Source organism: Nelumbo lutea, chromosome 5, assembly GCF_056320005.1.
Source record: "Nelumbo lutea isolate HS-2025 chromosome 5, American lotus-T2T, whole genome shotgun sequence".
NCBI classification, from domain to species: Eukaryota; Viridiplantae; Streptophyta; class Magnoliopsida; order Proteales; family Nelumbonaceae; genus Nelumbo; species Nelumbo lutea.
Window position 1 is genome coordinate 39,109,295 of NC_142688.1, and position 13,893 is coordinate 39,123,187.

Genomic DNA, 13,893 nt, shown 5'->3' on the forward strand with positions numbered 1-13,893 from the left:
CTGATCAAGAAAATTCATATGGATACAATTGGGAATACGAAATAGAACCCTTCCATGTGCCCTAAAGTCATGAAAGTAAGCAACTCTCTAGAAGGGTTTGGGCAAATAGCTGGAGTGAGGCACTTTTCACCTCATACAATTGCATTATCATGAGGCAGAACCTGTAATCTTTAGAAGATTCCAAAGAACTCAAGGGCATCTCACAATTTTCCAGGCCAGAATTGAAAGGCTCTATAAGACCATAGATGGGCCCAACAAAGTGTTTTAGAAGTGCAAGGTGAAAAAAAAAAAAAAAAAAACGCAAAGGCCATTTTGTGCCTGAGGCGCAAGGTGCAAGTTTTTTAAGAATTTAAAAAAATGCAAAAAAAATGTTAAAATATCAAAATAAGTTAAGAAAATATTAAAATAGCTCGACAAGGGGTGAACACAAATTCCATATTTTGGGCTGCACTGTAATCCTTGTTTTGATATTTAATGATTGTCCTCGGGAGCTAAGATTGTTTAGCCCCCTTGCCTTGTAAATTTTCAAAATATTAATACAATTCACAATTATTGATTAAAAAAAATCTAATCTCAATTTTAAACTAAATGTTTTAAAAAGTCTATTAGCTCAAATTAAAATACATGAACATTTTTTTTATCAATAATTAAAATACATCAACATAACATATAAAACATATTCAACATGAAAATTGCAAAAGTTAAAAAAAAAAAAAACATGCAAAAATATTCAAGCATGTCAAACTTTTAATTTCTTTATTTCCGTCCCAATTGCATTATTTCCAATAGCTAATGTGATGTTAAAAATCTTCCATTCCTAATTCTCCAATTATCAACTTTATTGAAGTTTCAACGAGAAGAAGGCTTGCTCAACAACTCAAGTATCTCAAGTTAGCAATTTGGGAGGCTTGGACTCTTAGTGTTGAAAGGCTTCAACTGTTGAAATCAAGTTGGGATTCCGGCCATCTCCTCTCGAAACTAATTCCCCAACATGTTCAATGTCAACGATATTCAATTGCAAGATGGTAGTATTAGCAACAATATGGATACTATTGATATTGACAGAACTTCCACCCCTAGTACTAATACTAGGGGAAAGAAATGGAAGGCCACTAAGTTGATTAGTTGGGTTTGGAAAATATTTAAAGTAGAAGAGATTCAGGGAAAGAGAAAAAGAGTTGTTTGCCAAAAATGTAAGAAAGACTTTAGCTATTGTAGCAAGGGTCGTATAGGACATTTGGGCAGACATTTGCTCACCCATGAGAAAGAAGAAGGGAGAGAACAATACAAACATAAATTGGGCGGGGGGTTTTGGTACTTTTAAATATTCTCAAGAAAAAATGAGGCAAGAATTAGAAATATACATTGTACATGTTGAACAATCATTTTTGTTAGCTGAAGATACTAAACTTGAAAAATGGTTACGTAATTCTGTAAATCCACAATTTAAAAAAGTTTCTAGGAATATTATTAGATCAGATGCTTTAAAAAATTTTTATTCATATAAACAAAATTTAATTTATAAGTTATCAAATCTTAATTCTAAAGTTGCAACTACTTCTAATATTTGGACTTCTAAATTTAACATGAGTTATATTTGTGTTACCGGTCATTTTATTGATGAAAATTGGCTTTTAAATAAAAGAATTTTAAGTTTTACTAGGCTTGAATGGCCACATTCTGGCCAAGCTATTGTTGCAAGTATTTAAAATACTTTACATGCTTATGGAATTGACAATAAATTATTTTCTATTAGTTTTGATAATGCTAGTAATAGTGATTCAACAATAAATATTTTAAAATCTCAATTAAAACCATGTTTAAATGGTAAATTATTTCATATCACGTGTATGTGATATGAAATTTATTTATTAAATTTATTTATTCAAGATGCTTTAAATATTATTTCTATTCATATTTCTAAAATTAAAAATTGTATTATATATTAAAAGTTCTGGAGCAAGAAAACAAGAATTTAAATATTTGTCAAAATTATGGTTTAAAATATAAACATTTTATATTAGATGTTAAACATAGACGAAATTCTACCTATGGTATGTTAGAAAGTTGTATTTCTTACAAACAAATTTTAAGCGATTTTTATAATGCAAAAATGCCTACTAATATTATATTTGAGGAAGACAGGAAAATGGCAATTTGTATAAGAGATTTTTTAAAACATTTTTATGATGCAACTAATGAATTATCAGGTATTTATTATCCAACTAGTTGTAATTTAGCTTATTAATTAATGATGATCAGTGATTGTTTTGCAAAATATAGAAAGAATCCACAATTTAAAAGTATTGTTAAAATAATGGAAAATAAATTAAAAAAAAAATATATTGGGAGAACATTTCTCCTCTTTATTGCTTAGCTACAATATTAGATCCTATGATTAGGAAAGATGGTTTAGATATTTTACTTGAAACATATTGTGAAAATATGAATATTGAAATTGGAAATAAAAAAGAAAAATTTAATTGTTTAATATTTAAAATGTATAGTTTATATGAATTTGAAATAATAGGGAATAATAAAAATTCTACAACTTGTATAGCTGCATCTTCCACTTCTGAACTTGAGTCCGGTAGTGGAAGAGAAAAACTCTTTTATTTAAGAGGCAAAAATCCACTATCTCGACAACAAGTTCATTTACTAAAGTTAATTTTTATTTACAAGCAATTTTTTCTATTTTAAGTGATTATTCCTCCACGTCAGAGAAAGACAAACACTCTTATCTTCCAAATACAACTTAAGCCTTCAAAAGAAAGAAAAGGAAAGGAAGAAACAATAAAATTACAATTTAGCCCAAAACATTGAATCCCTTTCTACCCCTTGTTTAGCTAATCCATCAGCTAAAGAATTAGCTGATCTTTTAACCTAAATCATCTTCACTTCCATCTCCCGCACCAGCCACTTAAATTTTCTCTTCTCATTGTTGTAATTCCATAAGCCACTGCTATCTTTATTCGGCCACCCTATCACCACCTTCGAGTTCCCTTCAATTATCAGCTTTCTAATATCCATCTCCTTAGCTTTTTGGATTCCTTCCATAACTGCATAGATCTCAGCTCTAAGGGAGTCACCCACTCCAATTGGGCCTGAGAACAAGGCATAAATGACCCCATTCTCATCCCTAAATACACCCCCAATCCCTGACTGTCTAGGATTCCCCCTACTACTCCCATCAAAGTTTAGTTTTATGAATCCAACGGGTGGTGGGGTCCAAGGCACACTCAAAGTTTTTTTTTTCATTTCTTTGTTAGATTTCTTAATTTGTCAAACAGTTCCCAAAGGAAAGTTAAATATTTTAGTTTTATTTGGAAAAAAAATCAAAAATGCCAAAAAAATAGTCTGGCCCGATTCAGCCCACACCCAAGGCCCGACCTATGGCCCAACTCGCCCGGTCCAAACGCACAGCACAGCACAGGCCTGCACGGGCTTGGGCCCTGGGCTATGCCAGGCCAACCCCCTAAATTATCCCTAGGGAGGGTGGCACAGCCTAAGATGGCCTGCAGGCCAGCACGACCCATTTTACACCTCTACCTTGATGCAAGCACAAACAAGTCCATGTTAGGGTCTTAAATTCTTAATCCCTTACAAAAAAAATGATTTTATAATTTTTATAATCTTCTAAAATATTACGATAAATGAATAAACAACATTAGCAAATAGGGGTTCTCTGAGCTTCGATGAGCAAAGGCAAAAAGAGCAAAAAAGGCGTACACCTGGGCTGAAGCACAAGGTGCACCAGGCACGCACCTTTTGAAAGTGCTGCAACAGGGGCATAGGCAAGGCGTATGCCTTAAAATGTCCCTTGCCTTTGTCCCTAGGGATGCCTCCGAAGCAAATAAAGCAAGTCAAGAAATCCATGTAATCCACATAAGCATAAACCATGTATTATGCGTGAACTTCTGCATTTCAAAAGTCCAGTAAAGACTACAGATTCTGAATTAATTTAAATAGGCATTATTGCTGAACATAGTGAGACATTCATTAAACGTATCAAGATTTTGTACAATGATAAACCATTAAGGTGCAACAATCAGCATAAAATGCAATGTCAAATATATTTCAAAAGCTTATAAATCATAATAGAATGAAAAAATATCATGTTCTAGTTCCAGTTGCTCTAAACTCCATATAGATTTCCAGGCAACTAAGGGGGTTTTCACCAATAGGTATTATTTTGTTTTTTCTGATGCGGCAGTTGCTTTTGTTTTGAAATGCAAAATCATCCATATTTGCAAAAGAACTAAGAGAAGAAAAATAAAAATACAATAATTGAATAGGTTGTTAAAGACAAACCTTTATAAGGTGTCTTCTTACTTAAATTTCTGCTGCATTTTGAAGAGGAAACCTTTTGAACCCTTTGTCCCTCTGAATTTGAACTGTCCTCAGGGGCAGCAACTGTTAGCTTGGCATGGCTTCCTGATGATGTGGCATTTCGAATAAGCTGGTTCTTTTTCTTTTTGTAGTAACAATCAGAAGATATCAATGAAGATAAAGATTGCATCTTTTCTGCAACATGGATAGATGGATCACAATGCTCAGGACTTGCAGCAGCAACCAACTGATTTGACTTGCGCTTTACATATATCATGCTCTTCGATAAGGACTTTGAATTTCCATCATTAAAGATGTTTTGAATTCCTGAATTTGTGCTTGAACCAGCTTGAGTTTCGGAAGCTCTGGTATTCTGGAGTATATCCTCTCCTTCCGCAAGTTTGGGAAGATCCAGTATATTTTCTGAACCATCTTCTGAAAGAGGATCTGCCAATGCTGAAGACATGCAATCTCGTGAAGACTTCATAGTGCAGTTTGCTATATTGGTGCTTTGTGGTAAGGGAGGTGTTTTGGGAATCTCGAGAGAAGCATTCATTCTGCCTGTTCCTGTTCTAAAACTATTTGAAGGATCAACATTTTCAACCTTGAATTCAGAATCTGTATCATTCTTCGTTTCATCCTTACCCACAGGATTCAACCGGTAAACCTTATTCAAACTACGAGAAGCCTGAGGAAGAGCAGCAAAAGGAGCACATTTTCTTACAAGGCTGTTACCCTTGCGTATGTAAGAAGTGCCCTGAACCTTTCCAAGTTTTCTTGGTGACTGCCTTTGTGAAGTACTGGTGCTTGGAGATGATTTTTTACCATCCAAAGTAGAAGGATTATCTGTTCGACGCCATGTCCGTGGCCTTGAAAGATGAGTTGAATAAGAAATTTCTTTCAAGGGACCCAAAACAAAAGATGATCGACTGGGAAAAACATGAGATGTTTGCTGGGACTTCTTACCATTCAATTCGACACCCTTCAGCTTCAGACTAGGTGTTAGTTTTTTGGTTTCCAGTGATGGCAACAACACATTCTTCTCTGTAATTAAGTTATGACTCTGTACATTCTTATTTGGTTTCACATTAAGTTCAAGCTCAGAAGCAAATGAATCATTACCACTTAAAGGGGAACCACCTATCAATGACTTCTCATCAAGTTTATGATCACCCCTAATGTCCTTTTCATTGGACACATGGCTAAGCAACTGCTTGGCATTCAACATTTCTGATTCTGTATCCATAGGAAAAGATTCTGGGGTGTCAACCTTGTTAACATTATCAAGCGACTCCATTGGCACATCAGTGGAATTACCCGTAGAGACTTCAGGGGTCTCTGCACCTAAAGATAAATAATTGGACTCAAAGGGCAATTCATCTTTCACCAGTAGATATTGACCATCACCCTCTATTGTTCTACCAGATGATTTCTGATCTAAATCTGAAGCCTGGAGTTCTAAAGGCACTCCAGACGATTCTTCCCGACTCTGTGAATGCAATGCAGCAATGTCTTCACTGTTCTTTCTACTAAGCATATCATTTATATCTGATTTATCAACTTCAGTTTGTTCTCCACTTCCTTTTGCACTTTCCATGTCCATAAAATTATCTTTGCAAGAATGTTCCTTGCAGTTGGTCATGGACATACAAGGAGCTTCTTGTTGCCTACCTTGCAATACTGATGAAGGGAACTGTGTACTTGGAGCAGCCAAATCCTCAACAACTGAACTAGAACCCACATTAAGTTGATCCAGTTTACTTATGTTCTCACTAGATGCACCTCCAGCTGAAACTATGGGCTCACAGAAGGCCTCCGCTGCTCTAGTCTCAGGTACATTTCTTCCATTTTGGCAATTCTGCAAACTGACATTACATACAATTCCACTACCAGAAACTTCAATGTGTTCTGGCTGCTTCAAAACTTTCCTAGAACTCAAAGCAACATCTGCACCATTGGCAGAGGTATTGGTGTATAAGGCTATCTTGTGAATTTCAGGTGCAGGAGAGCTTGGAAAACTCAAAAGCGGAGCCATGGCTTTCCTCTTCCACTTAATCTTAGGTGTACATGTCCCATCAAAACCAATATTTGTGAGACAACTCTCTGAACCTTTAACCTCCAGAGACCCTTCTCCTGCATAGTTCCCACATGATGCACCAGGTTCATTTAAAGAGTGCAAGCCAACATCACAAACAGTCCCAATACCAGAAATTGGAACTTGTAGTTCTAAATGTGTTTGGGCCTTGTCAGAACTCAATGCAGTGCCCACCTTTCCTGCAGAGCTATCTCCATTCAAAATAGGTCCCTCACCAATTTCCGATGCCTGTGAATTTAACAAACCCAAATAAGGGGACATGACCTTCTTCTTATCACTCTTTGATATAGATGTTCCATTTGAAATAAATGTACCCTCACCTCTCACTGTATCTATGGCGTCCTGAAGTACTTCTATTGCACTATTCTCAAGTTCTACCAAAGCCTCCTTAGGACAAGGATGTGAGCCTAAATCATCCGCAGTTCTAATGCTGGAAATTGTAACTGCTTGTTCATGTCTCAGACCAGTGTCAGAACTCATGCTGGCCTCAGCATGATGGTTGGAGCTACCTGAACATGGCAATCCTTTGTTCATGTCAGATACCTCCGAACTTAATGATCCAGAAAGAGGGACTACGACTTTCATTTTCTTCCTCATCTTTCTTGTAAGTGCCCTAGCAGAAACACCATTTGCACCACCTTTCACTGAAGTCATAGTCATGGAAGATTGTCCCAATGCGTTGTGCCCAAGTGACACAGTAGCTTCCTTAGGAGAAAGTTGCAAACCAACATCATTCACGGTCCCAATGCCAGAGACACTAACTTTCTCTCTCGACTGCATTAAATCTTTGTCGGAACCCAAAGTGTTACTTGTACCTTGGAGAGAGCCATCAATGTTTTTAGGTCCCTCAGGGGCACCAGATGCCTGTAAACTTGATGCACTGGAAACAGAGGACAGGACTTTCTTCTTTTTCTTGTGTTTAGGTGCAGAATTCTTATCATAGATGGCATTAACACAACTCATAGAAACCATGGACTTTTGAGGTCCTTCTGCTACACTATTCACAGTCACAGACAACCCAGTGTCCTGATTTGGAAAAGAATGCTTCCCAACATCTTCAGTTGCTCTCAAGCCAGAAGTTCTAACTTTCTCTTCGGACGCTGTTGGGCCCTTGTCAGAACTCAAGGCAGCACCTACACCACATGTGGACCTATCCGCATTTACAGGTTCTTCATGGACTTCAGGGGGCCTAGAATTTGACAAATCTGAAACAGAGGACAAGATTTTCCTCCTCTTCTTCTTAGTTTTAGGCATACAAGTCCTATCAGAAACAGTATTAACTCTATCAACAACAGAAACTGTATCCCTAGAAGATCCTTCCTTTTCAAGTGATAAAATTACCCTATTTGGACAAGCTTGTGAACCAACATTTTCCTTTTTCTCTGACCCAGAAACTTGAACCTTGTCTTTTGACTCCCTTGGAACCTTGTTGGAACTAATGATAGCATCCACACCACAAGTGGAGCTATCTGCATTTCCTGGTCCCTTATTAGACGCCCTTGAATTTGATAAACGTGAATCAGAGGACCAGGCTTTCTTCTTTTTACTATTCGGAGTGCAAGTCCCAGCAGAACCAACATTAATACTATTTCTTGTCGAAACAGCCTCATCAGTTCCATTCATTGCACTGTTCTGAAGTAAAAAGGTGACCTCATTTGGACAAGGCTGCACACCAACATCATCCACTGTCCCAATACCAGAATTTTTAACTTTCTCTTTTGACTGCATTGGAGCCTTATCAGAACTTGAGGAGGCATCTGCCCCATGTGTATAAATATCTCCATTTACCGATCCCTCACGGAGCTCATGTACCCGTGAACTTGACAAACCTGAAACAAGTGTCAAGACACTCTTCATCTTCTTAGCCCCTGGGGTGCCCGTCCCTTCAGAACTAACAACAGAACTTGGAGGAGTCAAAATAGCTTTGGCCACTAGAGTATTAGACTTGAAAGAAACATCGAGTTCAACAGGGCTACCCTCTCTGTCTTCTTCTGTTCTATAATCAGAGAATACAAGGGGGCCTTTACCTCTAAAAGAACAAGAGTTAGACTCATCAAAGTATGTGGATGGTCCAAAATGTTCATCTCTCCTTTTCCTAAGGGAAGGATTTGCTAACTGAACCCTAACTAGAGCGCTTGGCTTTTGTATTTTCTTCTTTGGAGTATGAATAATTTCTTGGTTACCTTCCACGGTAATCCTGTTCTTAAACCTCCCCATTTTTGAAGTGTAGGTATAGTGTTTTTCTGGGAGAATTCGACCATTTTCATCTCTAACAATCTCTGTATTTTCTCTTTCAGTTCCCGAATGGTGATGAACATAGGAGCCCACGTCTTTGGAATGTGGCCTCGACGACTTCCATCTCCTGTTTGCATCCAGATCGGCTCCTCCTCCACTATTCCATGAGCGTCCATTATTGGACTCTAAGTTGTGGCGAGAACCATGATGGCTCGTCGTCACAGACTCAAAATCCCTAGACGACATGGTGGGCTCAAACGCAACATGATGACGGTAATAATCACCATGACCATTACCACTACCATTACCTCGATGATTAATTTGATCCCATATCAATTCCTTGCCAGAATACTCTCTAAACCCAACGGCCGCTTCTGGATCGTCTCCAAATCTATTCTGATCAACGAAATTACCATCATACGGAGACATGGGATGGCTGAAGGAAGGGTGATGGGGTTCATTTTCCCAAGCAATAGGGAAGGCCGCCGGAGGATGAGGCGGTGGCGGGGGGCGGTTATCGGGCGGAACCCTATGTAGATCCCAGGCATCAGAAGTGTTGAATTCGGGCCCTCGAAGACGGGGATGCTCTTCGGGGAAAGGAAGGTGGTTGTGACGGTGGTGTTCGAAGATTAGACGATCGACAACCCTAGCAGGGCGGTCAACATCGAAGGCATGTCTTCTGGGGTCATCCTCGATAGGGTGAGAATTAGGGAAAGGGAATTGGGAATGGTGATGATACGGAGTAGGGTTTGGTGGCGGAGCCGGTGGTGGTTGAAGGTTGTGGTGTGGGTGGGGTTGGGGGTGGTGGTAGAAATTCCGGTCGCCGGAAAACCTATGATGGATCGGAGCGTACCTGTTGTTGTTGTTGCCGTGTAGGAAGGGTGGTGGTGGTGGCTCCATGGAAGATCTAGCTTCTGTTGCTGCACTTATCTGCTGTATGTGGAGTTTGGGAATTCCTCTCCAATTGTCCGATCTCGAGTTGTTGTGAGTCCATGAGGTTGGATATTGCTGCTGCTTTGTCTTTGAACAACTCTTTTGGCTGGAAAGTGAAGCCAAAACTCCGCTTTAAGAAGGCGCGAGAGATGCGTTTCCCGCGCCAGACGTCTTCTTTTGGGCCGTGCGGCTCGTGCCATGTAATTGAAAATTTGAGATATGCTTGTGGGCTTCCGTGGGCTGTGGGCCTGTGGCAACCGTAAAGGCCCAAACCCATGTTTACTCTTTAGGAGGCGCAACGAAATGAGTCCGTATTGTTTTCCCCCAATTGTTGCTATTTGGTTCATTTGGAGTTGGAATCATAATCAATTAAAACTATTTTATTAATATTTTATGAATATATCATTGTTATTATTATTTTATTATTACTTTTTTCTTATGATGTTATAAGTATTTAATAATTAATATCTTAGTATGTATCATTAATTTATGAATATTTCATTAATATATTATTATTTTATTATTACTTTAAAAATATTTTTATTATTTTTACTGATAATTTATTATTTTATTACCAGTTTATTAATATTCTATTATAGTATTATTTTTGTTTTATTGTGTTAAAATTAATTTATTATTATTATTATTTAATAAATAATATCTTTTTTTATTATTATTAATTTATCAACTAGGGGGACTCCCCTACTTCACAAGGTGAAATAGAAAATTGACATTTAGAGACAATAATAAATTAAGTTACTCTTTTGTTAAATAAAATAACTATAAGTATATTACTACGAATAATAAATAACTATATTAGGTCCCATTTTGGTTTAGGACTATCAATGGGTTAGGTCTAGGTAGAACCAATTTTGAACAAATTATTTAATTGGGATAAAATCATAGACCTGATTATGTCCAAATAATAACTTAATACCAAAATGTTTTTATGTTAATAAGTTAAACATTTTTAACTAATTTTACCGTATTTATTATCTATCGAATTTTCTACTTTAAACATAAAACATGATAAAAATTACAAGAAAGTTAAAAAAATTATATATTTCCATAAAATAATCGGTTCCAAATCTAAATCATTTTTTTGACAAGTAAGAACAAAAACCAACCCAATTAATAATCGAGACAAAATCATGGAACCATATAATAATAATAATAATAATAATAATAATAATAATAATAATAATAATAATAATAATGAATGAATGAATAAATAAAAGTTGAGATTGAGAATATGATGAGAGAGAGAATTAGGCGAGAGGGAATAGAGATTACATTTTATTTTATAATATGGCATAATTGTAAATTATATGTGGCACTCCTCTAATTTTTGAATGTTATAAAATCAATTACATTGGAATGTTTGTCTTATATATGGTAGTCCTAATAATAATAATAATAATAATAATAAATGAATAAATAAAAGTTGAGATTGAGAATATGATGAGAGAGAGAATTAGGCTAGAGGGAATAGGGATTACATTTTATTTTATAATATGGCATAATTGTAAATTATATGTGGCACTCCTCTAATTTTTGAATGTTATAAAATCAATTACATTGGAATGTTTGTCTTATATATGGTAGTCCTATAATTTTTGAATATCATAGAGGCAATTACATATGAGGTAAATAAAGTAAAATTGTCTTATATGTGGCACTTCTATAATTTTCAAATGTCATAGAGTCAACTACATCGGAAGGTTTGCCTTATATATGACAATCTCATGGTTTCGAATACCATTGAAGCAATTACATAGGGAGCTAAAGAGAGTAAATTTGTCTTATATGTGACAATTTTGTAATTTTCAAATACCATAAAATTAGATATATAAGGAGGTTTGTCTTTATTCGGCATTCTTGTAATTTATTGATGTCATTTTCGCACGCTTCGTGGTCTTTGTATGTGAGATACCATTTATTGGAAGGAGAATACACGACCGTACACCCATTTTATTGTTAGTATATATATATATATATATATATAGATGTCTTATTATAGTACTATTGCTTTATTAACATTTTACTAATATATTATTGTTGTTGTTGTTTTAATTATTAATATATTCTTTTTTATTAATATTGTCTTATAAATACTTTTACAATATTATTAATTATTAATGTTTTATTATTATTTTATGAATTATTTATTAATGTTATATTATTATATTTAATAATTAATATATTTGTTTTAAAGTATTAATTTAATAATATTTTGTTATTATTAAGGTTTGGGGATATTTTTGTTATGAGATCTTTACTTCTTAACAAACTTTAAAATATGAATACATTCCTTAGGGGGAGCCTAGAATGACTGTTCCCCCATACGGGGAATCCTATTCTTGGCATAATGGGAATTGGAATCTCATTCCAACCAAACAAATAATTTGAATTAGAATGGGCCGTTTTGATTCAAATCCCAACACCTATTCCAAGGAGCCAAATAGACCCTTAGCATAGAAGGCCATTTGACCCATCTTCACGGATTTCGACCTACCCATGGTAGTTTACTGTATTACATAATATAATATAATATATCTTAACATAGATTTCAATATAAATTATATTATACTATATTACATAATTATACATAGGTTAAAAAAATCCAATGTTTTAAAAAATGACTCGGAAATATAACCATTTTGGCCACCAGTTTCTAGGTCGACGGTCCGACCGTCTGGTTCGAACAAATGGACCATTATGACAAACAAATTAAAAACATAAAAAATAATTAAAAATAAAAAATGGTAAGAATCATTAAATGGGTCAATGGGTTGACGGTTCGACCACCCGGATCAATAGATTGTTGACTTTTTTAACAGTTTTTGGCCAAAGACCGAGTTTAGAATAAAATGGAACTGGTTGCCTGAACGGTTCCTAGGCCAAACGGTCCAACCGTCAGAATTAACGATGGTTCAAAAACCTTGAAAAAATTAATTTGCAAGTAGGGGTAAGGCAAATTCGAGATCCCCATTCCAAGGGTTGGAATCTATAGCCTTGTTGGGGTACAAGCTAGGGACTAGGGCTGGTTTTTTTGTGTTTGGGATAAAGGAAGGGGCTTGCAAAACCTTACCTCAACCCATTGCCATTAATACTATTTAAAGGGTAGATGAATACCATATCGTGAAACAAAAGAAAAAAAGAAAATCATATTTCAATGTGAGGATTATATTGTTAAATTAGGGACTATAAACGGATTGAATCAAATCTGATTTAAGGAGAACTAAATTTGATTCGTTCATATTCAATTTATATCAGATTCAAATCGATCGACTTTGTATTGCAATCAGATATTGAATATTATGAATGAATTAAATTAAGCATGGTAAAAATAATATGTATTATTAAGAAAATAAAAATAAAAATGATTTTGATATAAAACACAATATCCAGTCCAACGTTACTAGTATATACGATATAAGTTTTAATTACACACGAGCATATATATCTAAACCAAATGGGATCGAATAGGGATGCATCCATATTAGATCAAATTATAAAGAGACCAAATCGGGATCTTCTTTTGGGGGTGTTCATATTTTAGATATTTAGAGAGGGGATGGTAAAGGGGATTTGGGTTTCTACTAACCAAAATACCCATGTTCTTTTTCTTAGATTTACGTAGGGTCTGACGTTGTCCAATCTAAAGTGTTTTTTGGTCGTAGTCAAATAATCCTACCAATTGGTGAAGTCGAGGTGGAAGGATGAAGCTATGTAGCGAGATTTGAAACCAAGAAAGATATTAGAAACCCAAGGAGTAGTTCCCTCAGTAGGCACTTCGACGCTCAAGTCAGTAATGAAAAGAATGGGTGGTCAGGTCAAGCAGTTGAGAAGAATGTAGTCCGAGCAGAGGCAGAATAACAATATGAAGGCTAAAGAGTCTAAAAGTCCATTACCTTGAGCGGGGGTTACCTATCTATAGTCAAAGATCTATGTCCGATTCGGATGACGCTTATGGGGTTGTCGGGATGAGGTTGTCTACTGAGGTCTTCGATCGGGATAAGTCCTAATCCTTGGCAGATTTGTCCTCCTTATCCGCACGATGCTCCTCTTCTTGGTCGTGCTTATCTGTCTTGAAGAGATAAGACGACTAGGTAGGTGCCACATTAGGGGTGTTCATTTTAAATCAACATTTTAAAAAATGACCCAAAAAATGGAACCATTATGGGCACCAGTTTTTGGGTCAACGGTTTGATTGTCTGGTTCAAACGGATGGCCCGTTCTAATAACAAAATTAAAAATAAAAATAAAAAATGTCAAAAACCGTTGAATGGGTTGACAAT

General features: G+C 35.8%; 1 protein-coding gene across 4 annotated transcripts in view; it reads right to left on the minus strand.

Annotated features, from left to right (window-relative positions):
• The window catches only part of LOC148851847 (Zinc finger C-x8-C-x5-C-x3-H type family protein), a 32,746-nt gene extending 23,046 nt beyond the window's left edge, over positions 1 to 9,700 (minus strand). For 3 of the 4 annotated variants that reach the window (XM_088947057.1, XM_088947055.1, XM_088947056.1), the window contains exon 1: positions 4,312 to 9,696. In XM_088947057.1, the coding sequence (XP_088803183.1) occupies positions 4,312 to 9,559 (5,248 nt within the window). In that variant the 5' untranslated portion in view covers positions 9,560 to 9,696. Of the gene's footprint in view, positions 1 to 4,311 lie in introns of all 4 variants that reach the window. The other variant, XM_088947058.1, reaches the window with a different exon arrangement.
• Positions 9,701 to 13,893: the final 4,193 nt, after the last annotated feature.